We start from the raw sequence: 26,456 nt of genomic DNA, 5'->3' as shown, positions 1-26,456 counted from the left end.
CAGGAGGGCAATTTTTGAGAAAGGTAATTGGAAGATGAGTGACGGAGCTACTAAGTTGGATGGGAAAGCCATGATAAGCGAGTGGATCTGGAGAGTATGGGGGATCATCTGGCATTGTGTCCGGAGTTTGGGTAAGGGCAGTATATATGAAGCTAGGTGGTGGCGGGGGTGGTGCCTTCCCAGTCATCCAACCCTGATACATGTTAGTCATGTGTTGTTTTAACATCTTTACCTCTTCAAACAACACATTGTCCTGTTCAACCAACTGCTTTCGAGCGCCGGTGTCAACCAACTCAGTTCTGTTGTTGTCTGACATTGCCTTTTGACTTTATGTTGCAGAGAAGAGTTACCACTTTAAAACCACAAACCAATCACCCTTCTGCTATGAATATAACAAAATGAAGCCATCACGTTAGCGTTAGGGCATTTAACATAAGATAATATCACTTTATGTGCAATGCACCTAGCCACAGTTATCGGTTCTAAAATGACTTCGAGGGTACAAAGGTCAGTTGGCATCATCCCAATTTGTTCATTTCAACCTCTCTTTTCTTTGCTTTTCTAGCACTTGCTGGCTTGCCCATTTTCCTTCATTTCTCCTTTTTTTTTCATCATCACTCTTTTCTTTCTCTCATATCTCACATAAAGGTGGCTAACGGGCGGGGTTTTTTCCTCTTTTTCTTTTAATAATAATAAAAAAATAATTCGATCGAACCCTATGTAGGTTGCCTACGTATCATGACCCCGCATGAATCAGATCTTTGCGTAGTTCTAGAAGATCGGGAATAAAGTAAACAAACTAACATTTTTATTTTCTTTTCTTTCCTTTTTTCTTTTCTTTTTAAAACGGATGCTTCTATGAAAAATTATCAAGGAAAAACCCTAAAAGAGAAAAATATTTTTTGATTCTTTTTTTATGAAGGAAATCTAAGGAATAAACCATAGAAAAAATATTTTGAATCTTCATTTGATATCCTAACGCAAGATTTCGAAGAAAGCAATGAAAAAGTTAAAACAGAATGTTTTTTGAATTTCAATTTTGATTGCCTAAATGAAAAATTCTAATGATAAACAAAAGATAAAGTATGCTTTTTTTTCTATGTACAATATCCTAAAGTTCTAATAAAAATAAAAGAATTTTTTTTTCATCTTTCATTAATTTCCCAAAGAAACACCTCACGAGAAAATCTTTTTTTGGATTTTGGAATTAACACGTTAAAGAAAGCTTTTAAAGAAACACTAAAATAAAATTCTCTCTGTCTTTTTGAATTTTGGTCCTAATATACTAAAGGAAACATAAAAATAATTCATTTTAAGTCCTAGATATTAATTGCCTAAAGGAGAAACGACCTCAAATTTTTTCCAATTCTAGAATTAGTATTCTAAAGAAAACTTATAACGGAAATATAAAATGCAACATCTCTTTTTTGGATTTTTGAGTTACAGCACATTTTTCAAAATATAAAGCAGAAAATAACAATAACAAAGGACTTGACATTACTGTACAAAAGTAGAAAGTAAAAGATGACATAAACTGAAGAACAGCCTCAGGACATAAAAATAAAACAAATCTCCTTAAGCAACTCCCGACTGAGCGATCCTGACTGGATGGTCACGGGGTGTCTGTCATGCTTAAACTCCGGTAAATAAATCCACACTTGTATAAGAAAACTTAATAAACCAACACTATGTGAGACAAAAACATTCCTTACTAGACACATGGAAGATATGATTGAGGCTATTTTTGCAAAATGGCTTATTTGGCCAAAATGTGGCTAGAAGTGCAAAATTTGGCTATGACCCCGCAAAGCCAAGAACCTAAGATTTACTAGGAATACCGGACCCTATGTGGGTTGCCTACGTATCACGCCCCGAAAGACGAGAATCAGGTTTGCGTAGTTTGGGCAGATTGGATACGGGCAAGAATTAAAAAAAATAACTAATTTAGAGAAAATATGTTTTTTGTCTCATTTTTTTTTTGAAAAAATGATGAAACATGCAACATCTTTTTTTTGAATTTTCTTTTTCCTTTTTTTTTTATTTTTCGGAAAATGATGAAAAAGTGCAAAATCTTTTTTTTTTTTAATTTTCAAGCTCTTCTCTCTTTTTCTCTAACAAAAATGTGACAGAAAACATAATTAGGCCTCACTCGCTTTATCTTCACACTTCACCCTCTCTTTTTCATTTTTTATTTGCCCTCAACTATCATTGGTCCGCCAAATGATCCTTTTACCTTTGAATAAATACAACATGTAGCACATAGGATGCATCAAGATGGTCTTGTTATTTTGGGTGCACTTGTCTTAGACGGACTCAACCCCTGCGTTGAGTCCCCAAAGTCAAAATGCACATGATGCAAGCAAGCGCTCCTACTGGCTTACCCGAGCGGACAGCTCGAGCCGAGGAGGGGGCTGTGTACCGGTAACCAAAGGATCATCCGACTATGTAACTTGTCTGAGCCTTGTTTTATTTGGGATTTGACACTAACAGAAAGAAGTCACGACCAGCGTGCACTCCTCAGGAGAGAGAAGTGAGGGGTTTTGTAGCAGTTTATATATACAGTTCAGATAATATCAAAGCGATAAAAAGCAACATTTAACACATTAGGCCCAAACATGTGAATAAAATCAGATAATAAATAAAGCCAAATACAACGATTCATCTAAGCTCGAATTCTTGAACCCTAAACTAGAGATTCTGGGTTCGGTCCCCAGCAGAGTCGCCAGAGCTGTCACACCTCCTTTTACCACCTACACCCCCCGGAAGGTGTGTAAAGGAGTTTTTCCAATTAAAGGACAATCGAAACGGGATTTATTTGTTTAAAGATTCAGAGTCGCCACTTGGGAGATTTATGGTGTCCCAAGTCACCGGTTGAATCCCGAATCGAGGAAAATATGACTCTATTTAACTGTCCGCGAACCAGAAATTCGGGTAAGGAATTTTGTTAACCCGGGAGAAGGTATTAGGCATTCCCGAGTTCCGTAGTTCTAGCACGGTCGCTCAAGTGTTATATTCGGCTTAATTATCTGATTTTAAACAATTATGAACCTATGTGCAAATTTTAGTTTTAACCGCTTTTATCCATTTTTAAAGAAAATTGCAACGTTATTAAAACACGTCTCGAACCACGTCACATAAATACACCCGTGGTTTTTGACATATTTTAACATTGTTGAGATTTGGATTTGGGTCACATAAATGCGCACCCGAGTTTAAGAAAATTAAGCATCGTAACTATATCACGGGAACCGTACCTACAATCACGATATTCATTATTAATCGTGCCTAAAGCAAGCTACGATGTTCATAATTTTCCTAAACTAATTTGGGATTATTGTGAGGCCAAAAGTTATGGGTTTTATTTGTGTATGGCGCACCTCAATTTATTTAACGTGAATAGACGAAAATAACTAGATTTCTCCAATTTTACCTAGAATCTTAAACACGATATCAACCACTAATTAATGAACCAAACCAGATTTAAAGGTTTTTTTTTAAAAAAAATTCTCATAAAGCACAAAGGAAAAAAAATCGTACGTTATACTTCAATAAATTTCAACCAACATTCACATGGTCCATTATTGCTAATTCCCTTATTACTCAATTAATTAAATTTTATTTTTTGCAATTTCCTTGATTAACAAGAAGATGAAGTAACCAACATGAAACAACTAAGTGAAAATGATATCTACGATAGAATAATTAGCACCCATAACAGATTATAGAAATTTAACCATCCAAGCAAAATGATAAAGAAGAAAACAACGGACCTTTGAAGCCTTTCGATATATTAAGATCTTCCAACTGATTACAAGAAAAAGACGACACTATGGCTGAACATGAACAGACCGTAAGCTGAAAACTATGACGGAAATCTCGAACCGGCGTCGACCTCGGACACATGAAAATGAGATGCTTCGTCGGAGTCTCAATGAAACTCGACCGCACATGTTCGAACTCGAACACAACCGCTACCGTTCCAACACCCCAGCTCAAGTTTAGCTTAAAAAAAAAAGATTTCGAATTGTTTAACAGGCCCCCTCGGTCTCTGTAATTTGTCGTCCTCTTTTCCGTTTTGTGTATGAGTGTGCTTGTTCCGGTGAGCTCGAAAGTGGAAGAAAAATGGATTTTTAGGTGGGGGAGGGGTCTGTGGTTTGGTTGAAGAAGATAGACGCGAGGGGGTGGGGGTCGTGAAGAAGACGATGTGCAAGGGGGTGGGGTCCTCCTAAAGGCTGCGCAGCTTTTCTTTGCTGATTTCAGCTTTTTGTTCCCCTTTTCCATTCCTTTTTTCGTTTTTTTTAGCTTGTTCGTTCTCTTCCCCCTCTTCTTCCTAATTCTTTAGTGTTAAAAATTCTTTTATAGAGTCTAGGTTGTAGTGCTTTAGTTAAGGGGTATGGGCCTAGGAATTATGGGCTTGACAATTGTGAGCTAGGTCCAAAATTAGGCCTAAAAATGGGTTGCTCGAGCCCAAGTTCTATTCTTTTGCTGCGAACGAGATTAAAAATAAGGGCCCATTTATTAATTATTCCTACTATTTAAATAATTATTAAAATAAAACTAATCATTAAAACAAATCTATTTTTGGTATTTTCAAATATCATATTAAAATAAAAATACGATACTATTGTTGTATATTTTTTTTAAGATTTTTTTTAGATTAAAAATGACTACAAAATGAACCTATTTTTGTGATTTTTTTGTTTTCTTGTAATAAAATAAAGTAAAAGAGTCAAAATTACTTAAAATATCTATATTATGCCTAAATTAAATATTTTACGCGCTAAAATATGAAAAATCTTGGGGAGGGTCAAAAATCACATTTCTACACTAGGACAGAGAAAGAAAGCCAATTACAAAACGAAGGAAGAGCAGATTAATCAAAACATAAAAATTGAATCCAATACATTTGCAATAGCATTTTTTATTCTATTAAAAATAATTATTATTGTATTTCTTATTTGTTAAGAAAATAAAACAATTGCATTTTGGTCGTGAGAAAAAAAGACCGTGTTTTGATAAGTTTTTTTGAATGAGATGATTAAGGACTTATAAGTGGAGTTTCTTAATTTATTGAGTTAACTAAATAGAATCAACAATCATTATTTTTAGAAACTTACACTTTTGTTAATATTAATTTTAAACTCAAACAAAAAATTTAATATAATATTTATTTAACTTTTCAAAGTTTTATATTTATTGAGATAAAATACTCGCGCAACGCGCGTACTTTAAGACTAGTCTATATAAATATATAAAGCTGGGAATTGGCTAGCTGATGTGGCATCCCTATATGGCCAACTTTCATATTTATCTTTTTCCTAGATTTTTGAGATTTTTTCTTAATTTTAATACAAAAAAATCATTTACTGCCTAGAACTAATGACAAAACTGATGAAGCTTAAGGATGAGGAGATTTCAGTTATGGAATATACAAAAAAGTGTAATTACTACTTTCTTTCAGTTATTGAATACAAAAAGAGAGAAATTAATTAATTAACTTGTAACTGAAGTGCACATTGGTTATATGGGCTACCATGTGGCAATTCACAAGATGTAATAGTGACGAGCTATATTATCCCATCAGTTGTCTTGCCCATATATATAGAGAGAGAGAGAGAGGACGAAAAAAATGCTGACACGACACATCTCTTTGATTGGTATTTATCTTTTACCTCCTTTTATTTGACTCCTATACCTTTTTTTTATACCTTTTTATTTTTTAATAGGTACTCTTGAAAGAAGAAACTCTTCCAATTAATTTTGAGTAGTTATTTCTGAAACTCTTCCTATTTTGAGGAGTAATTTCTCTTTTAACTTCTCATTAATTACGCTCCGAAATGTAACCTTCATCCCCTCTAAAAAGTGTAAATCTAAAATCTAAACCAACAAACAAATGTTAGTATTTTTCTCCTTTTTTCCTCTCTCTTCAAATTTGCAGGGGCTACGGTTATCTTTAATCCTTCTTCGTTTGATGTGGCTTTGGATTAGTTGAGGCGAAATCATCATAATCAGCTTCAGATATTTTATTTTTGTTGACTTCTTTAACACTAATAAGATAACAATGTGAGAAAGCACCTCTCCCTTATTTCTCCTTTTAAGTTCTTGTAATGATATTTCCTACAGCATTTGCCATGACAAGGTAAGACCGTTTTATTTAGTTCTAATTCATTCATTATTTTTGAAATTTTTATTTAAAAACTAACAATTCCATGCGATTTGGTATGTGCTATGTATATAGTAGTTCTTTGCCTAGAGAATATGAAATTTGGGTTCATCAGAATTATTCTCTCTTTAATTTTATCACAAAAAAATTATGCCTATTATAGCAAGATGTTAATACGTCAGGTTCGCACTTGATGGCCGTGGGATTATATTTGGTGTAGAAGATAGTATGGTAAATCTCAAAGCTTATATCTTTTATTATTATCATTCAGTAATATATATATTTAAGAGAAATTACCTCAATCTCAATATTATTGTTCATAAAGTGAAGTCTCGTGATACTATTGTGTTGTTTCTTACATCAATTCAATATGAGTAGTTGTTGAATTTTTCATAGTTCATAGAAAAGACTTTTATTCATTTCTCATTTTTCTGTTGATCTAGGTCTTTTCTTTTTATTAGACTTATAAGTTATATTATATCTCTGAGACATCAAAGAAAATTGCCATACTAGACCATGAGAAGAAAAAAACGGACTATAAGAAAATTGGCTTTTAGCGAAGGAAAATCCAGTCGTTAAAAGTTCAAATCCAATCGCTATAAGTCAATAACTACCAAATAAAATCCGGTCGTCGTCGGTCGCTAAAGTCTCCATCGTTAAAAGTTAACGACCGGATTAGAATGCGATCGTTAAATTCCTTTAACGACCAGAAAACTTCTCGTCGTTGTTCCTATTTAGCGACCGATGTTCCCGTCGCAAATTGCCAAATTTCCCTTCGCTAGTGCATCTGTAACCATTTGATAATCCTGTTGTTAAGGAGTTTTAAAGACCACATTTTCCTTCGTTGATGAGAAATTTTAATAAATATAATTACACCAATTTATATTTTTTTTCTGTAGTTATCCAATAATAATCATTACCATATGCTTTTTCTCACACACATATATACAACTACTAAAAATATACCAAATAATCAAAATTCATACTCAACAAAATTTCATTGTTCATTACAAAGAACCGAAGGATCACAATGTCTATAAATATACCCAATCAAATTGCATGACACTATTTTTATCTAACTCCTAAAAACAGACACTAGAACTATAGCACGATGTACAAATGATAAAATCCTAACAGAACAAAAACTATATAGTGCTTCAACTTGCTCGGCACATTCAAGCATTGCTTTTTCAGACTTCAAGTTCCTGATGTGTTAAGAGAAGAAGTCATGTCACTTTAGTGAAAAATTTATGAACCAGTGCAAAACCTTAAGGATCTCTTGCGCAACAGTGTTAGGTCCTATTGATGAAAAGGCTGCCATGACTGGAGCGGCTTTGTTCCCAATTGAGTCGTTGGATGTGTAATGAAAGCTGTAGGTGTACTACATAAAACGTTTAACAAGAGAATGAAGTGGCGGTTAGTGTATATAAGTTAAATCCATTCATAAATTGTTATACCTTGTTGAATTAACATAAGCAAAGAGTTCAAGCCCATCAGTGTAGCTAATTTGTGTAGCAGGTAAGACGTGAGGATCAGCAATAATTTCATCGCCAGATGCATAATCGTTGGCTGGAACCATTCCAACTGCGCCTGCCAAAGCATCTTGCTGTCCCTTGTCAACCCTTGCATTATCTCCTCTTAGACAAACTAAAATAGTTCCCTTTACCTTTTTAGGGTCCAATGCCCCAGCTTTGCATAAGCGACTGCAATTAAACAAGAAAAAGAAAGAACTAAATGTCAGCCAAGCAAAGTCTCAGATTTATTTGTAGTAAAAGCTAGTGATTTTATACAAGTAGGGCAATTTGCGATTCTAGCAGGTCATCATTTTATTTTTCAGACTTGATATAGACTTGTATGTTCTTGCAAGTCAACTTAACTTGATAGCATTTATAAATTGGCAACGTACTCTTCTTGAAGTTATGTCACGAGTGGATCTAGTGCTTCGACATCGATTTATTTACATCCAATGTTTTTGACTAGGGGTGGCAAATGGGCGGGTTGGGCTAAATTTGGGCGGGTCAAGATGGATTAGGTCAATAAATGGATCATTGCCCAACCCAGTCCAAAGTGTACTTGGGCTAAGATGGGCTGGGTCAAGATGGGCTAAACAATGGGTCATAACCCAACCCACCCAAATAATAGCAACGGGGAATACAATATCTGAGACGAACAAAACCACATAACGTAATAAAAATCTAAGAATATGAAGGGACATGCATATGCTACTAAGACTATCGGTGAATAACTAAAAACTACACACTAACCTTCTACCTTAATCCTCGACCTCCACACCCTTCTATCAAGGGTCATATCCTCAGTGAGCTGAAGCGGTGTCATGTCCCGTCTAATCACTTCTCCCCAGTACTTCTTAGGCCTACCTCGACCTCTTCTCAAACTCTCCATGGCCAACCTCTCAGGATCAATGCTTTTTCTCTTAACATGTCCGAACCATCTCAGCATCGACTCCCGCATCTTGTCCTCCACGGAGGCTACTCCCACTCTGTCCCGAATAACTTCATTCTTAATCTTATCTCTCCTGGTACACCCACATATCCATCTCAAAATCCTATGTGAAGACTCATAATAATTTCAACAAATGCATATCAGATTTGAACCAAAAATGTTAAAAGTTAAATGAGTTTAGTGCTAATAACCTTAAAAGTCGAACCCACCAAGTTAAAATTCTAAATACGCCTCTTCTTATCGTCATTGAAAAATGGATGAACATCTTTAAGTCTCACCATCACCTCATTATAGTACTTAAAAATTGCCACAAAAGCACCCCGCGACATCCTATTCGCTAGAAGTTATTCCAAATAATTTGGTCACAAAATGTTGTAATCTCCTGAATGTCCACACTTCTTTTCTAAAACCTGCACATGAGTTTATCCTTTGTAGTCAGCTACCCACATCAGATCAAATTTTTTCTCTTTAAATCTGAGTTTGAAGTTTGAATACATGCCTGATTACCTGACACAAAATATTTTTTAGAAAAGCAATCCCTGAAATAAGAAAATTACAAACTTATTTCTCAAGTAATGAGTAACAGTAGACAAATGATGAAAATTATGGATAGCCTAATGACATTAATATCGAGCTCTATTCTATCTATATACTAGCAGGGCTTGCCCGTGCATCGCAACGGGCCCAAAGGGAGCAATTTTTTTTCAAACATCTAACATTATGAATATTTTAGAACTATACTACAAACAATAGTTGATGCTTGTCACCTCAGATTACTATAAATAACCATCAGTTTTGCTTGCTTAAACATCTGGAAACAATGTTTTTTTTTGGGCCGATATGCATTGTTCTTAAGCAAAACATAGCCTAGACATTACTGAAGTTAAGGTTCTCAACCACTTTGGTATTTCTGATAAAGTTTTCTGCGCAATTAGATCTCTTTCGACCTCACAACTTTTTCATTGGCAATTGGAATAGCAAGTGGATGAATGTGTTCATCCAGTATCATTAAAAAGTGATCTAACATATGCGGTGCCACAAATATGTATTCACGATCCAAAATGATCCTACTACCCCTATTATAACCAAAAATCTTATTAACTTCATTTTTACTGGTTCTTTGAAAGGCCAATATACAATGAAATGTAAACTAAAATACCACAAGCTTAGTAAATAGACTACCTAATTTCCAAATGAAAATACCATATCATTACAATACCATATCATTCATCAAGCTAGTATTATTTTTTTATCTTAAAGTAAAAGCTTACAAAAGAGATGTAAGGTGTAATCTGGTGCAAACAAAAAGCCTAGAATAGCTAATGCTTATCTCAAGGTGATCTTTCTTCTCATATGAGAGGTACTAAAAAGAGAAGACATACAACTCATTTAACAGGTAACAATGTTGAGTTGTCATGGACCTTCTCTATATTTTACATTTAGGATGAGAAATATGGCAAGTGGACCAGGTTAACTCCTACAAAATCTGGAATATTCAAACGAAGAGCAGCCATAAATTTCCAAAATGTTGAAAGATGAAAGAAAAGGCAAACCTGGAAAATCTTCTTGAGTGGCTAAAAACCTGCAAAAAAAGAAGAAAAAAAAAGATAACGAGAAATTTAATGCTAATGTCTCCTATATTTACTGGGCAAAACAAATGTCGAGCATAAATTATAAAGAATTTGGATTAAAAGGTCTGCAGCTGCTTCATTATTTCTTCAGTTATAAACACCATTCTTTGTATCATTCTGGTCGATAAGAGGTTACCTTCTCTGCAACTCAACAATTTATCCAAGAAAAGATATTGACCCTTTTAAAATACTACCAAATATTCACAAGAACAAAAACAATACAAAACAGTAAGAAACGTGACTCCGTGTTACCTCCATTTACAACAAAGTTCATGACGTGGAAAACCTTTTGTATTATCCAATCACATTGGGGACTCTTAACTCAATTATGATATATGAATCTTCACAATAGCAATCAATTGAAAACTTACAAAGGTGAAGTTTCAGAAAGAGATAGTGACTGATATTAGCAGAGGTTGAATGATAAAAATGAATATGTATTTTCAAAAATATTCCAAGTACCAGCACAGAAAATGTAAAAGACCTTTTATAGATACATCCGTGAACTATTATGATGATTTTCAGAACAGGTGTTCATCACCAATGTAGTACAAATACTATAATCAGCACACGCATAAGAAAGGATATGGTGAAATCTTAATTACTGTCAATATAAAAATCTATTCCTAGGAGATTTCCTACAAGGACTAAAGAACATTCAAGAAGAGAGCTTATCGCACCAACAGATGATAGATTATACAATCTCCTTTGAGAAAGATTGACCATCTTTTGCATCATACCAGCAAAAGAATCACTCATAAATATACAAAATCAATGCAAAAAAATGTGTATGTATATACATGGCCTCCACACAAATATGAACTTCAGAGGCATTTACATAATTTTATAAATCGCATTTTAAATTTAATTTTTTTTATATATTGGCAAAGTTCACAAACTGGTGGTATATTATTAGTTATTTGACAAAGAATAATGCCTCGTTTCCTATTAACCCCTTAACATTAACTACATATTCAAATTTCAAAAAGCTTTAATGTAAGAAATCTAGAAAGTATATCTCTTTTGTATAATAAATTTTTGTCACCCGCAAACCAGCAGTTACAGGAGTACCAAACTCTTCCATTTTGGTTGTGCAACTGACACAGGACATAGCAACTTCCAAGTAAGTGCAAGAAATTATATCTACATGAGAGTTCGGAGATAGAATATAGCTATCAAATATTAGAAAAAAATTTAGTGGCCAAATGACTCCAATAACATATTTGGGCATCTAAAAAGAGCAACTTATTGTAATATGATTGCTTGAATTTACTGAGCTTCCTTCTTCTTTCTTTATTATATTGTCATTTCAACCACAGTTTCTTGAAGGTTTCATGTAAGACACTTCATAATATAGTTGTGAAATACTAAATAAATGATCAAATTATAGTTCGCTGCTTAGTTTCACGGGCAAGAAGCATGATATTTCAAGTTTGGCTTAAGAATTAAGATTGCTTGATAAATTAAATATAGAACTATGGGCAGTACTTAAAAGGAAAAACACCAAATCAGTTGATCTGCAGCCTTCCTCTGCACATGAAAGAAGACCTTACTGATTGATAATCACTTAGTACGTGCAATGGAGACATTATAAATTTGATATTAAAAAAGAGCATAATGAATGGAAAGCCACCTCTCTTGGTGCTTCATGATCATCCTTGTTTCGTTCTGCTACCGGTATAAAAAGTACATGTTCAAAGTTCCAAAGATGTTGCAGAATCACTTGTCTAAAGGTCATGACAAGTATATTTGTACACGTCGTGTCAGACAAAATTTCTGTAGTTATGATACTTATAAAGCTTTTGAGCTTTCTCCATAAACTCGCTGGTAAAAATTTTCAGAATGTCATATTTTAGACACACCACAACTATGTTTTATAATACATAATTCTAGAAGCAATAAACAAAATAGGCAACCAAATCAAAGAGCGGGAAAAATTTACCATTGTTTTGGAGAATAGGCATTAAACTTTGCTTAAGTTTCGGTAATTTTCATTTCCACCGCCATGATATGTAAAGAAGCTAGATCCGTCAGTCTCATCTCATTTCAATCAAATAATGCTTTCCTCATGTAAGCAGACTGAAAAACCAAATTTTGCCAACAGGGAGTCCTCAAAGTTAGAAGTACATAGTTGTCAGCATAAGGAGTGGCCCTGTTGCAGCTAATATTTTCAGTTCTCCTGTATAAAGGTATGAAATACATCATTAGATTATTTGTACAACTAAAAATGCTCCTTAAAAGAATATGAGTGAGACCTAATAATAAGCCTCAAGGGACATTAAGTCACAGCTAGGTGCTTGGTCCAAGAAGCTTTTGCTATCAGGCTCCGTAGTTTATTGATTGGAAAATAATATTGCTATAAAAAAACTCCATAGTTCCAAAACCAAGATACATTATCAAACGATTCTCACCGGTCATTTTATTAGACAGAGCTCTTACCAAAAACGATGATCACATTCATTTTCTGAGATGTCTTGGGTCGTGCAAACCTTGAATAGTATTTTGAATCTCAATTTGCTAATTGCAGTAATAACATAAACTACTTAAACTTAAGTTAAAATCATGGCAGAATGGTTCGTGCAAACCTTGAATAGTAATTTTTACATATGTGTGATGTAGCTAATTTGACGCATTCTTCAAACCAAATTCTGATTACTATAGAGATACATGCAACATGCACCCCAATTTAACACCACAAGCATGTAACTGCAGAATGCAGATTGTATATCACAAAAAAGATTTCTAGAGATGTATTTCGATCCCATGCAACCGTCCATAAACGGGTTAGAAAGATAACTTTTCCGCTTCAGGTAAAAGCTAAGACAATTCACTTATCCCAGAGCTTGAAAACGACCTCGCAATGGAACCAAAAAATTACTCCCTCCGTTCCAATTTATGTGAACCTGTTTGACTGGGCACGAAGTTTAAGAAAAAAATGAAGACTTTTGGAATTTGTGATCCTAAACAAGTCCAAATGGGGCCCAGAGTATTTGTGTGGTTATAAAAGCTTCTCATTAAGGGTAAAGTTGTAACTTTAAGCTAAATTGTTACCAAATTTAGAAAGGGTTCATTCTTTTTGGAACGAACCAAACAGGAAATAGGTTCACATAAACTGGAACAGAGGGAGTATCAAGAGTGAAGAAAAATTCAAACTTCTAGATATTTCAATTATCTTAGTGATAACATGCGCAGATAAAACTGAAATAAAAAATTAAAGGAATGAAAACCCAAATGGGATATCAAGAGATTAGTAAGAGAAGAAGGGCGCTGGAGGAGAGAAAGATGACAAGTGTTTACTTAAGAGAAGAAGGGCGCTGGAGGAGAGAAAGATGATAGATCTTCTTATTGGTGGAAATTCTTATTCTTTTTGTATACAGATTGGAATTTTGTGAGCTATTCTAGACATGCATGAGCCCAAAAAATTGAGTCTACTAATGTGTTCAGTTGTAGAACAAAATTAAAGGGGGAAAAGGGAACAGTTGATTTAGACATATTATCAAAAACCTTTCGTGCGTCAAGGGTGCAAATTGGATACAATATAGGAAACTATCCAAAAGAGTAGAGAAACTCTCAGATACCTACCAAAATCCTATTATCAATAATCGGTGCATTAAAAGAAATGCAAGAATAGAGAAAACCCTCACCACAATTGAACAGAATAAAGCACATACCAGAGACAACTTTAAACTCTAATTGAGAAATTTGAAAAGGAAAAAGCTCATCTACATATGCATGTGTGTGCAAAGTTTTCCTTTTAAAAAAAAAAGAAAGAGGGAAAAAATTCAAACGGATTTTACCAAAATGAGCAGAGCAGTAGTTGCAAATAAATGCAGGAAAACAGTCAAAAGCATAACAAAATAATAGAGAACAAGCAGCTTGGGTTCATTTATGGCAAAAGAAACTCATCAAAGCAAACAGATGATACTTCGAGGGAGTGAAGCACATAATCGGAACTCCAAAGTCTGAACTTGAGCGATAGAACATAAAATCAAGAGTTGAGCAGTGAAATTTGTCTATCTAAAGTGCATATATACGTGGTTTGCTCATATAAATTGCATTACACGCGTCTCATGAAAGACAATAGGCCCAAATGACCAATTTAACCTTTAAAGTGAATATAATATCCATAGTACCCCTATTCGTACGCCCCAACTGTCTCTTCTAAATATTACTGACTCTGTTTCAGATTTGACTCTGTTTCAGATTATGTGAACTTATTTCCTTTTTGGTTCATTCCATCAGATTATGTGAACTTATTTCCTTTTTGGTTCATTCCAAAAAGAATGAACACTTTCTAAATTTGGTAACAATTTAGCTTAAAGTTACAACTTTACTCTTAATGAGAAGCTTTTATAACCACACAAATACTTTGGGTCTCATTTGGACTTGTGTAGGATCACAAATTCATCTTCATTTTTTTCTTATGCCCAGTCAAACAGGTTCATATAAATTGGAACGGAGGGAGTAGTAACTAGAGAGTGGATGCCCATGACATCGACAGGAACTCAGGGTCAATTGGTTTTTTTTGGCTCTTTTACAAACTTGTTTTTAGTTTTATGACCCTACCTCTTTTTTACTTTTTTACACCTGAGAGATTTATTTTTACACGTAAGAGAACTCTCTTTTACAGATAAGAGATCTAAAAAGATCATTTTCTTAAATTCAAAATTGTAAAGGGGCATGACATACAAACAACACAGCTTTTTTTAAAGATGAGTATTACAAAAGGAAAATGAATAGACAAAGATAAATATCAAATCTATTACTATGAAATAACATTATATCCATCAGAAAAGTTAATGACTTTCAGATACTTTCACATTCCACTATGGATTGCACCAATTGACAGAAAAGTTATTAAAAGTTTTACACCTATAAATCATCGCTTAACGCTAAAAATAGATGCCACAGGACTTATAGTTTTACCAACATATCTATGGTGTCAATATTATTTAAAGTGATCACCTCCCCTAGTTTTTATACAGTCAAACAGAAAACTTCCAATGAAAACTACCATCAAAACAGTCTTAACCTCAATATTAAACATAAAGCCATGCTCTTCTTAGCTGCTTCCTTCTTCTCTCTGCCTGGATATGTCTAATACAAATAAAATGATTACAAAGAAGTAACATTATATGGAGAGTACTATAAATACTAAGTAGCGATAACAAAAGAAAGTTTCAGCCTGCAAAATCAGTGAAAAGCCAAAATATACCATGAGCTGCAAATGCGCATAAGAGGTTTGAATATGTAAAATCGCAACACTTCATGTGAGAAAAAGCTATTGTTTATATTCACCGAAACTACAATTTTGCATCCACCTCATAATATTTCCTTGTGACATCTCCCTGATGTATATATGTACATATTGTCATGAAACTCTTTAACACATTCTAAATTTCAGTTTTGATAGTTCGCCATCTACTACGTAAAAGAGGACTTCACTTCTGACTGCCATTAGAAATCTTTCCAATGTGAAGCCATCTAGCAATTTTGTAACAACAAAGCATATTAGCAAGTTAAACACACAACATTGACCAACCCAGTTTCTCTGAACACTTTAATATATGGCATGAGAGTTGAAAGGGTTCCGTCCGAGTTTTTCTTATTTCTATGGCTATCACATCTTGATTTTTGCTCTCGGAATAGTTGAAGCGTAGAATTAACTAAAAGGTTGACAAATCAAATTGGAGGAAGATCGTATAAAGATATTTAAGACTAACAATCACTAACATCGGATAGGTGAAGATTAGCTTGACCATCAAATGATTTACTAACAATAACAACAAACCCAGTGCAATTTCACAAGTGGTGTCTAGGCATCAAACTATCGAGTGCTGCATAAATTCTAAAAAGACATCCATAGATGGACAGAGATTCATACTCCACACTGTATAAGCTGCATCATAACTTAGACAGACAACTTTTTGATTAATACTATTTTCAAATAGACATAAAGACAAAAGCAGACTTACAACTCTCTATCCAACCAAATCTGTGGTAGTTTCACTTGCTAAGGGACCAGCAGAAATAATTTTTGATCTTATAATGTGGCTTAAGATTGCCTAGAAGTTCTTCATGTCCAATACTGGGATCTAACTTTGAAGAAATTTCTTGTTTCTTGAACCTTTCAAAGTAGAGAGATTTTGCTTCCAAGTGCTAAATCTAAAGAAGCAGTAAAGCTACTATCTCAAATAATCAGAATGCATGGTCAAACATAGGATGCACAATAGACTGCAAATCACTCAACCAAATAATATTCGGTTAAGGGTCTGATTTGCCCCTCTACTATCATAAATAGGTCTTATTTATCCTCTGTTTAAGTTTTCTATCAAAAATATCCCTACCGTTATACATTAGGGTTATATTTACCCTTACACGTTAAAAACACCATCCCTTCTTTTAAAATCCACTTGGCATCCCCTTATTGGACCAACTGACTCGCTCCATTTTTTTTAATCAAACTCGACCGATCCCAGCAACAAAACTACACCCACCCATTGGTTTGGTTTTGGTTTTGTATTTTAAAAATCCGATCAAATTTGGTTTAGTTTTGATTTTAATAAAAAAATAACCGAAAAAATCGAACCAAACCAATTATAAAAGTAGTTATTTGAATATATATATAAAGTATTTATATAAACTTTCTAAATTTTTATGGTGCATATTAGTCCGCCTCATTTTAGTCTAGTTCTTTGTTGTTATAACAATCTAATTATTTGACTCATGACACTGAGATATGTCTCAGTAAGAAGATAAATGCCAAATCTAACTGCTAAAATGGACTCTTTTTCTTTTTCACTTTTGGCTGATAAACCTACGTTTCCCCCTAACATTTCATTAAAATTGCCGTAATTAAAAATCGATTGACCCGCCCCAAGTTCTTTATTTTTTTTTTTAGAATATAAAGGCAAATAATTAGATTATTATAATAACAATAAAGAACTAGACTAAAACGGGGCGGACTAATATGTACCATAAAATTTAAGAAATATTATATAAAAATATACATATATATACGTGTAATAATAAATTCAAATAACTACTTTTATAATCGGTTTGGTTTGGTTATTTTTTTATTAAAACCAAAACCAAACCACATTTGATCGGATTTTTAAAAAACAAAGCCAAAATCAAACCAATGGATGGGTGGAGTTTTGTTGATGGGATCGGAGGGGTTTGAATTAAAAAAGGGGCGGGTCCGTTGGTCCAATAAGGGGATGCCAAGTGGATTTTAAAAGAAGGGATGGTGTTTTTAACGTGTAAGGATAAATATGACCCTAATGTATAACGATAGGGATATTTTTGATAGAAAACTTAAACGGAGGATAAATAAGACCTATTTATGATAGTAGAGGGACAAATCAGACCCTTAACCGAATAATATTTGGCAAACTAATTTACTTATTATACTTAATACCTGTCTTATCTTTCCTGAGAGCATATCAGTGGAAAAATATATGAGATTGCACCTTGTGAAAAATAACAGCAGCGCACTCCTAAACTGGTATCCGCCTCAGGTTACCAATATCATACTCATCTTTGATCCATAGTCTTCAAAAAGTAGTGGATCATCTCCAATGTGAGAAGGGGGCAGTTTCATACTTTCAAAGACATCAACAACAGTCATATCATAGTTTATTACGTTTTAAAAGAAGTATTGATTTTCTCACTCTTCGAGCACAATATAGGTGAGGCATAAGAGAAGTAGTCATAAAATCGACACACTATGCCTCCTGCATTTCTGTATTCCTAACCTACCAACAGAAGACTGCAAAGGTCCAAATATAGGAACTGCAAACATATCATCTTTAATTTTCAAAACTCACATTGTTTTACAATTTCAGGTGACTATATCGTAATGTAATATATTCCACTGTTATAGCAAGTCCAAGTGAACTTCAAGAGCCGAAATAGGTAAGTGACACAAAATATTTATATGGCATCCTAAAATGCTTTAGATTGAGGAAGTAAATGCGATGGAGATAGAGAGAAGGGGGGAACCGAAAACTATATCAAGTCATTTTAACATTGAAAAGAAAAAAAAATTACAAAAGCTAAAATGTTTAAGTAGAAAAAGAACATTATGGACTATGAGAGAGCTTAGATTAGAAGTAAAGCTACATATTTCAAAGAACGACAATAGAACTGCCAATTTGATCTGCTTATAGAAAAATACAGGAAAGTAAATTCTGTCATTTTTGTCTTTTTGGAGAATATACTCCAAAGAGGGTCACAACTTGATAAAGAGCAAGTACAAAACTGCAACACCTGGATGCAGAAAGCTAAGAAAAAAAAGGAGGCTAAATTTTTCATCTCATAAACTAAAGATACAACATGGGAATGAATAAAATTGCAGCACCTATATACCAAAAAATTAAAAATTAAGAAAAGGCCCATATAATTCATATCATAAAGTATATCAAAATCAAACAAGTAAGACCTTGAGAATGATCACCTTAATCTTTGTAGTAGACTGTAGTTCCTCAAAAGCTAGCTTATCCTTTATTTTTATTGACACAATATAGCTCTTATTATAAATTAAATTAATCGAATAAACAGGACAGCATGAAAGTAGGACCAGAGTCACACCCAATTTCAACCAATAGAAAGTTAAGTACAGCATCGTTATGAGGTTGTCATCTTGGAGCCAGTTCCTTACGAATGAAATACCAATGTGTCTTAAACCCGTAGGTACCATCCATTTCTTTTTACATATAAGTATTGAAATAGAAATAATCTAAAATCGTGAAATCGATATGAAAAATTGAAATAACCCAAAAAAAAAAAATCTTAATATTATTCAGGAAGTAAAAAATTCATCCATTACCTCTCATTATGAACTGCCCACAAATCACTATGAAGCAGCTTCTTTGTAACCTTCACCCGTTTCCTTTTGCATATGTGCCTTTCAGTTGTTTGGTCAAATTGAATTCTTAAATCCCTAATTTCAAATCTTAGTTAAAATCTCAAAATTGTCATTAAATAAAAGAAACTACTTACATGCAATACTTCAGAATGCGTAACATCAGACTAACCAGTAATACATATAGAAAGAGAATTGTGAAACGGAGCTCCTAGATTCCCAAGAGAAAACAGCAAAAGGAATAGTACTATGGAAAAGCCAGAGAAGAAGAAGAAGAAGAAGAGAGCACGAAAGACAAAAGGATATCAGCAAAAAATCAAGAGTAAATGTTGACGTGAAAGAGTAGGAAAAGTGGAAGTGGAAGACAGATGTCCTACCAAAATACACACATGTCAGGAATCAGGATATTGAAGAGAGTGAAAGAAAATACAAAAATGCCCATGACAAACATGTGTTCGTCCATACAAACTCCCATTTCTAATACATATGAAAGATTCTTAAAAATATGCAGTTGCAATTCTTTGTTAATAGCCTATAAATTACCTGCTACCATAAGCTTATCTCTAAGTGGCCTACCATGCATAAGCTTCTTGTAGATTGCCACTGATCTCATGCTAAAATACCAGGATTTTGCTTAGCGTCAACAGTATTATACATGTCGCCTTACTATATACTAGCGCCTGCTAGTTAGTTTTACATCAGTAAAGTATATGTCCATAACTTTGTGTAATGAAATGCATATTATGAAAAGTTAGAACCTAGACTTCAAATGTTTTTTTTCTTAAATCGCTCTAAGTCAAGGTCAGATAGGTTTGATATTAACAGAGTAAATATCAAACTTTAAACGTCATTGGTTTGTTTTTCTTTTATACTAGTACTAGACTACCAACTAAGAGAGCAAACGATTAAATATCTACCATAAAATCTTAAAATTTTTATAAAAATAATATACATATATATATGTATAATAATAAGGTTTAAAATAAATATTTTTATAGTCGGTTTGGTTCGATTTTTTTCGGGTTTTTTTTAGTTAAAGCGTAAATCAAACCAAATTTGATCGGTTTTTAAAATTCAAAACCAAAATCAAATCAAACAAAAATATTATCGATTTTTTGTGACGGTGTGATTCAATTTTCGGGTTAGTTCGAGTTTTCGATTTTTCATGAACACCCCTGTAAAAAGGGAAAATTTATATTAAAATAAAGACAAAAACAAGGATGAAAAAGAAGACAATTTAAGTAACTGCAGGACTTAAATAGAACAACAAATAAAATATTGCAATGATCCCACCACATCAAAAGAACCACGATACAATAAATTTTAAATAACAATCACAATAAATATTATATTGATAGTAACAATACAATATAATTTAATGGGTAACAATCATCCAAATAATTAAGCTGTAAGTATAAAAAAAAAACGTCAAAAGGAAAAGTTATGAAAAGAGAAAAAAAAATCTTATGTTTTTTATTAATTCCGATTAGGAAAAGTCATAAAAGGAAAACTCTATTTATCTCGATCCTACATGTGCGTGCTACTTTTTTATTTTTGCAATCTTGCTAGCTAAGTTTGACATCAGTCTGCATTTAATGAGACTTCTTTTTGCTAATTCAGTGCAAGTACTTTTTATACGTTATAACTATTGGAATTGGAATAAGAATTCTATTATATACGCAACCTGTTAAATCATTAACTACTTTTACTTTCAAGATTACAAATTTCATATTTTAAAGAAACTTATCCGTAAATATTATTTAGCTGATAGTTTAAAAGTTTATCGAATGTCTTCAAAGAGACATGACTATTGGACTGCTAGCATAAATTGAAAATGAAAAAAATGAGTGGGGAAAATGTAAAAAATGGTGAAAAAAGATAATTAGTTTCGTTGGCATATTAGAGATGCCAAGTCACCTTCTCCAGTCCCTCAATTATATATATATATATATATATATATACTAGTAAGTTAATCCGCACTTCGTGCGGTTGTTTCGGAAAGAACGCAAATGACTTTAAGAAAATAATTTCTTTTTGTGAGTTCTGTTGAAAAAATAAAATATCGTGAGAATTGGTAAATTAAATTCTTATATAAATAAATCATGCGGGCTAACATCATACCAATGATAATTTAGCCAAGTAAAACAATAAAAGAAAAAGCACAAATATATTTACTTTTAAATCCTTTTTGAGTGAGAATTTACGGTAGAATCGTCGCCCATCACACAATATCACTATTCGATACTTCTAAGTTACTATCAAATCTGAAAATTCTAATTTTACATTTATTCCCTGAAAGTAATAACAAAAAAATTGATTGGTTGGAGAGAAAATAAAGAAAAATGGTCATTACCAAAAATAAAAAAGGGAAAATCAAAAGTTTAATGAGAGGAAAGAAAAGTAGAGTTTCTATTAATATTACATCTCGTTGTAATCAATTTAATTTGAATATTTTACTCATCAATTTGCTCTAAAAAAAATTCTCCAGTTACAAAGGGTTAGATTTAGATTAGAGTTTTCTTTTAATATTGTACTTTAGTTCTTTTAATTCTAGGATGATATAATGCAAAGGAAATTATCTTCTGCTAATTTTAGAATTGTATTAATCGCACTGTAGCAGATAAGTTTGGTTGAATTTCTCAAATAGCAATTCCATTATATATTTTTATAAATAAATTTATATGCTATCGAATAAATGATTTTAGGTGGATATTTAGTTTCTATTTAATTTTATTTCTTTAATTGAACTTGAATTTTTATACATGTAGTATAAGATCTATAAAAGAAAAATGACATTAATCAAAGTAGAAAAACGAATTAATCAAAGTAGGAAAAAATATATAAAAACAAACAATGCCAAATTTGCGTGTTCAAAGACATAATTGAACTAAAAAAATCTCAAAGTTCTTTTTAGGAAAACAAAATTTATCAAAGTAGAAAAGAGTAAAAGAACAAACAATGCCAAATTTTCATGTTAAGACGGAATCGAACAAAAAAATTCGTGTTGTAATTTTTAGTTTCACTATTCTATTATTCTTTATTACACTCCAAAAGGTTAGAATGTTATCACAATATTGTGATATCAATTAAAACTGTTTCTATCTTTTAGCTAGTGCTAATAGAAGTCATGATAAACATATTTTAAATTCTTCACATCCCATTCATCAGAAGGTTTTACTATAACTATACATTCCTCAATTTTTTTTTATAGAGACAAAAGTTTCGCTCACTAAATAAAAAATCAAGCAAGAAAAGAGACGGGAAAGAAAAAAGAAAAAGGAGGAAAACAAGAAAATATTTGATATTCCTTTCTATTTCTTGCGAAATTAGACTTGTACGTGAAGCCTATTTTGTATTTCCTCGCAAGAAAATTCAGCTCAATCAAAACTACCGTCAGAATGCTAATTTTGAAACAGCTCTAACAATATCTTCAAAATTAAATAATCCAAATTCAACAAAATTAACCTTCAAAGACAACCAAACCTAAAAGTACTAAAGAATGAAATTACAATAGATATAACACCAGAGGCTAACATAGTTCAAGGAGAAAAAGGCCTCAAACACAAAGCATAATACTTCTAGCTAACCTCAATGAGAATAGGAAAACTGAAAACGTAGAAAGCAAAAAAAAAAAAAAAAGAAAAAAAAAAGGGCGGGGGAGGAGGCAAAAGGTTGGTGGCAGCGATAAAAAATTAATCTTTAAGATGCATCTTCACATTCGGCTTCTTCTCTGCTAAAGTTTTATTGACGGAAGGTTTCTCTGACACTGACTTATTCTCAAACATTGGCCTATCTTAAGGGCTTTGGATTTTACAGAGATTAGAAAAAACACATTCTAAGATAATGAAATCATAGAAGGAAGAGAGATGGATTTGTAGAAAAGAAATAAATAGAGTAATAATGAGCAAAAATAAAAGGTATGAAAAGTAAGAAAGAAAGAGGGATTTGAGGAAAAGGAAATAATGTAGATTGAGGATGAAGAAAACGGAAGAAAGAGAGATTAAGTGAAATTTGATGAATAGAAATAAATGAAGTAATAACGAGGATAGAGATATATTTTTGGCAGTTTTTGACAGAAAATAAGAAAAAAGTTGAAAATTTTGAGAGAAAAGATATATTGTCATATCATGCCACATCATTTTTTTATTCCCAACTTTATATTTTTATATAAATAAATATAGATTAGTATATAGTTTCCAATTACAGAAGACACTATTAACAACCAATTTTCCGAATTATGACTAGAAAATAATTGAAACGGTATACTATCAAAAAAAAATTAAAAAAGAAACAAGAAGAGAGTTGTTGACTTTGTAAATACAAATCGGGTCAATAAAAATTAACGAGGAAGGATTGAGTACATTTGATTAAAATATCATCTAAATTATAACTTTGAAACATTTTTCCTTCTGAATTCAAATGGGATATTTTTCTGGAGAAGCAAACACAAAGAAAAATAAAAAAATATCAAATTGCTTGAGTAATGTAAATAATAACCTCTCCACTTTACATGATAATAAATTGTTTAACTTATTTATTTTAGTTAAATAATAAAATAAAAGAAAAAAGAAAAATAAAACTCATGCGGGACGGGTAGGTGGGGCGGGTTGAAAACAAAAAAAATTCCATGCAGGGCGGGTGGGACGGGTTAAAAATTTTGCGGGTTTAATCCCCGCCCCGCCCCACTACCATCTCCAAGCCAGCACCTACCCCGCGCCGCCCACATGAAATCACTCGTGTGGAGACTCTATCTTCTTCGGACGAGTGATTTCGAGCTCGCTGATAAAGTTGTTGGCCATTCTTGCAGAGGAGTGGAGAGGGGTTTAATCTCTGTCCTTTTGCGTGAGACGTGTAAGATGGAGATTTGTTTTACTAATAGAAATTCTAAAGCTAGTAGTACTACTATAGAACAGAGGGTCGAATATTACATTTTCTAACCATTATCATCTCTATATAATTTTAAAATGGAGTACAATTTACTTGCAACGAAATTATCCACTACTCCACTTCGGTCCAAAATAAGTGATTTTTTTACCTTATTTTTATGGTCCAAAATAAGTGATTTTTCCAGATTTCAAGAATGAATTAATTATTTTTTCCTACATTGTCCTTGGAGTAAATAATGTTGGACTATGTGTTAGGAGTATTTATGTGAAGAGATAATAAAGGTTACTATGGTCAATTTCATTGTTAATTAATGTTAAAAGGTAAATTTTTTAATATGTGCGAAAACAACTAAAAAATCACTTATATTGGATCGGAGGGAATAGCGTAAATTGTGGCAGGACTTATAGACTTATAGTAGGATTCACTTAGCTACAATTACCAAGACGCATAGAAACGTGCCTGAAGAGTGAAGATTGATAGTCTGTTTGGCCAAGCTTCTAACTTAACTTATTTTTATTAGTGTTTTTTTCAAAAGTACTTTTGGTAAGAAGCATAAGTTAGGACACTTTTTTTCCTTCTAAAAGATTGGCCGCCAAACACTTCAATTTTCTTTTTAAAAAATATTTTTTTTGAAAAAAGAAAAATTCTTATAGCCTTGAAGAAGCATAAGCTATGAATGTAAGAGTAGATATGCAAGATCCTAGGGGCAGCGTGCCCAACAAGACCTGTATTGGATAATCGACTCGCTTTTTCACATGCAAATATCCTTGTGGGCTATTTAAGCCCATTTCCTAGGCCTACAATAAGTCAAATACTTGCACAAAATTGCACTGATTGTCCTCTTAAGGGACTGCTCGCTAAAACTTATCCTCGTTTTTGCTGCGAATATAGATTCTTTTTTTCACCAAGAACACACTAGTTATTCAACATTAAAAACTTGAGATTCTTGTTTAGGGTAAAAACTAGAAATTAATAATCGACTATTGTTAAAATCGTCTCAATATTGATAATTTGTGCTTAAATTTTAGTTCAATTACTAATTTAGTTATTTTCTTCTAAAAATCTTAAAATTATATTATTGGTCCTTAGAAAATATTGATAACGACAAAGTAGATCTTCTTAATTTGATGTTATTTGACTAAGCCGGTGACCGGGGACATATATGTTGGCATTTGGAGGCTTTAATTTCAAATTTGAGTTCATTTACAGCATATTTGGGGTGCTTTGATCGAAAGTAAAATCATAAATTGAAAGAACACTTTTTAACGCAACACCAAAAAATTATTCCAATCAGTTAGCTTTCATGATTTTATATTTGTTCAATTCTTTACCATATTTTACTAGATTAACAGATATGTCGATTGTGGATAAAAAAGGCATGTTAATCTAGTAAAATATGGTAAAGAATTGAACAAATATAAAATCATGCCAACTGGTATATGTAACGACCCAATAGGTCGTTTTGAGTACTAACCTTCATTTCTGTATTCCAAAACCTCTCATAGCTTCATTAAATGTTATATGACTTGCGTGCGTGATCCGTGTTATTTTCAGAAAGTTTTTACGTGAAATTTAAAAAAAATGTGATTTTTGACCTAAAATGAGGATAGAGTTGACCATAGTTAATGTTTGTGGTAAACGACCTCAGATCAATATTTTGACAATTTCGGTAGATTCTTATGATGTTTTTGGACTTTTACACACGTTTGGTTGGGGTCTGAGGTGATCCGAGCGCGTTTCGACGTATTTTGTGAAAGATTGTGAAAAATAAGTTTTCAAGTTGAAATCATTGAGTTTTAAAGATCGATTCTTGTTGTTTGATGTTATTTTGATTATTTGAGGTAGAGAGCAAGTTTGTGAGCTTCACGAATGCAGCAGGTGCTTCGCGAACGCTAAGAACACTGACGCCCTATTAAATAAAAGCTGAAAGTCACGATTTTATTGTTCTTCACCATTTTTAAAAACTAAAGCTCCGACTAGAGAGATTTTCATCATAACTTCATTGGTTAGTACTTTTTAACTAATTGTGATGTATTTCCATAATCACCCATTGATTTTTAACCTTAAATCTGTGAACTTCATGGTATAAATTAGGTCAGCTCCCCCTTAGGGTGGCGAGTAGGCACACCGATGCTAGATCAGCTCTCCGACTAAGCGCATCAGCAACATGATTAGTCTTCCCACTTCGGTACTCCAAGTTGAAGTGAAATTCGACTAGGAGTTCCTACCACCTGGCATGTCGACCATTCAGCTTCGACTGGGTTATGAAATGGCTAACAGATGTGTTGATTGTCTTGACCACAAACGAGGTTCGCAGCAAATAGTGCCTCCAAAGGCGTAAGAGATGAACGACAGCCAATAATTCTTTCTCGCAGGCGGCATAGCACCGCTCTACATCCTTCAGCTTCCGGCTCTCATACGCTACAGGATGTCGTTCTTGTAGCAA

At 33.0% G+C, this 26,456-nt stretch overlaps 1 protein-coding gene across 15 annotated transcripts; it reads right to left on the bottom strand.

The window, feature by feature from the left end:
* Window positions 1-7,126: 7,126 nt before the first annotated feature.
* Window positions 7,127-19,488, bottom strand: LOC107791125 (subtilisin-like protease SBT5.4). 15 transcript variants are annotated; one of them, XR_012700119.1, is made up of 9 exons: window positions 19,296-19,488; window positions 19,088-19,201; window positions 12,200-15,344; window positions 10,180-10,208; window positions 9,126-9,165; window positions 8,818-9,036; window positions 8,435-8,699; window positions 7,830-7,866; window positions 7,411-7,544 (listed from the first exon to the last, which is right to left on the bottom strand). XR_012700119.1 is itself a non-coding variant. In XM_075232989.1 (8 exons), the coding sequence occupies exons 4-8, from the start codon at window positions 12,219-12,221 to the stop codon at window positions 7,395-7,397; spliced, it is 627 nt and encodes a 208-aa protein (XP_075089090.1). In that variant the 5' UTR covers window positions 12,222-12,436; window positions 17,678-18,542; window positions 19,088-19,201; window positions 19,296-19,485; the 3' UTR covers window positions 7,127-7,394. The 15 variants fall into 15 exon arrangements, 12 of the variants coding, with proteins under 12 accessions (XP_075089090.1, XP_075089091.1, XP_075089089.1 ...); XR_012700117.1 differs by having other exon boundaries at window positions 7,127-7,866; XM_075232989.1 differs by lacking the exons at window positions 8,435-8,699; window positions 8,818-9,036; window positions 9,126-9,165 and adding exons at window positions 11,891-12,081; window positions 17,678-18,542 and having other exon boundaries at window positions 7,127-7,533; window positions 7,621-7,866; window positions 12,200-12,436; window positions 19,296-19,485.
* Between the last annotated feature and the right edge of the window lie 6,968 nt (window positions 19,489-26,456).

The sequence above is a fragment of the Nicotiana tabacum genome, chromosome 16 (genome assembly GCF_000715075.1).
Source record: "Nicotiana tabacum cultivar K326 chromosome 16, ASM71507v2, whole genome shotgun sequence".
Classification (NCBI taxonomy): Eukaryota; Viridiplantae; Streptophyta; class Magnoliopsida; order Solanales; family Solanaceae; genus Nicotiana; species Nicotiana tabacum.
Note: the sequence above shows the minus strand (reverse complement) of the source record. Positions and strands in the feature narration are given on the sequence as shown.

Bases quoted from the DNA above. Each gene is read 5' to 3' on its own strand.
- LOC107791125 (XM_075232991.1), bottom strand. From the start codon at position 12,221: ATGCCTATTCTCCAAAACAATG. The intron at 10,209-11,890 runs GTGGCTTTCCAT...CTTTTTTTGCAG, and splicing joins ATCATGAAGCACCAAGAGAG to GTTTTTAGCCACTCAAGAAG. The intron at 7,534-7,620 runs GTATAACAATTT...GTACACCTACAG, and splicing joins GCTTATGTTAATTCAACAAG to CTTTCATTACACATCCAACG.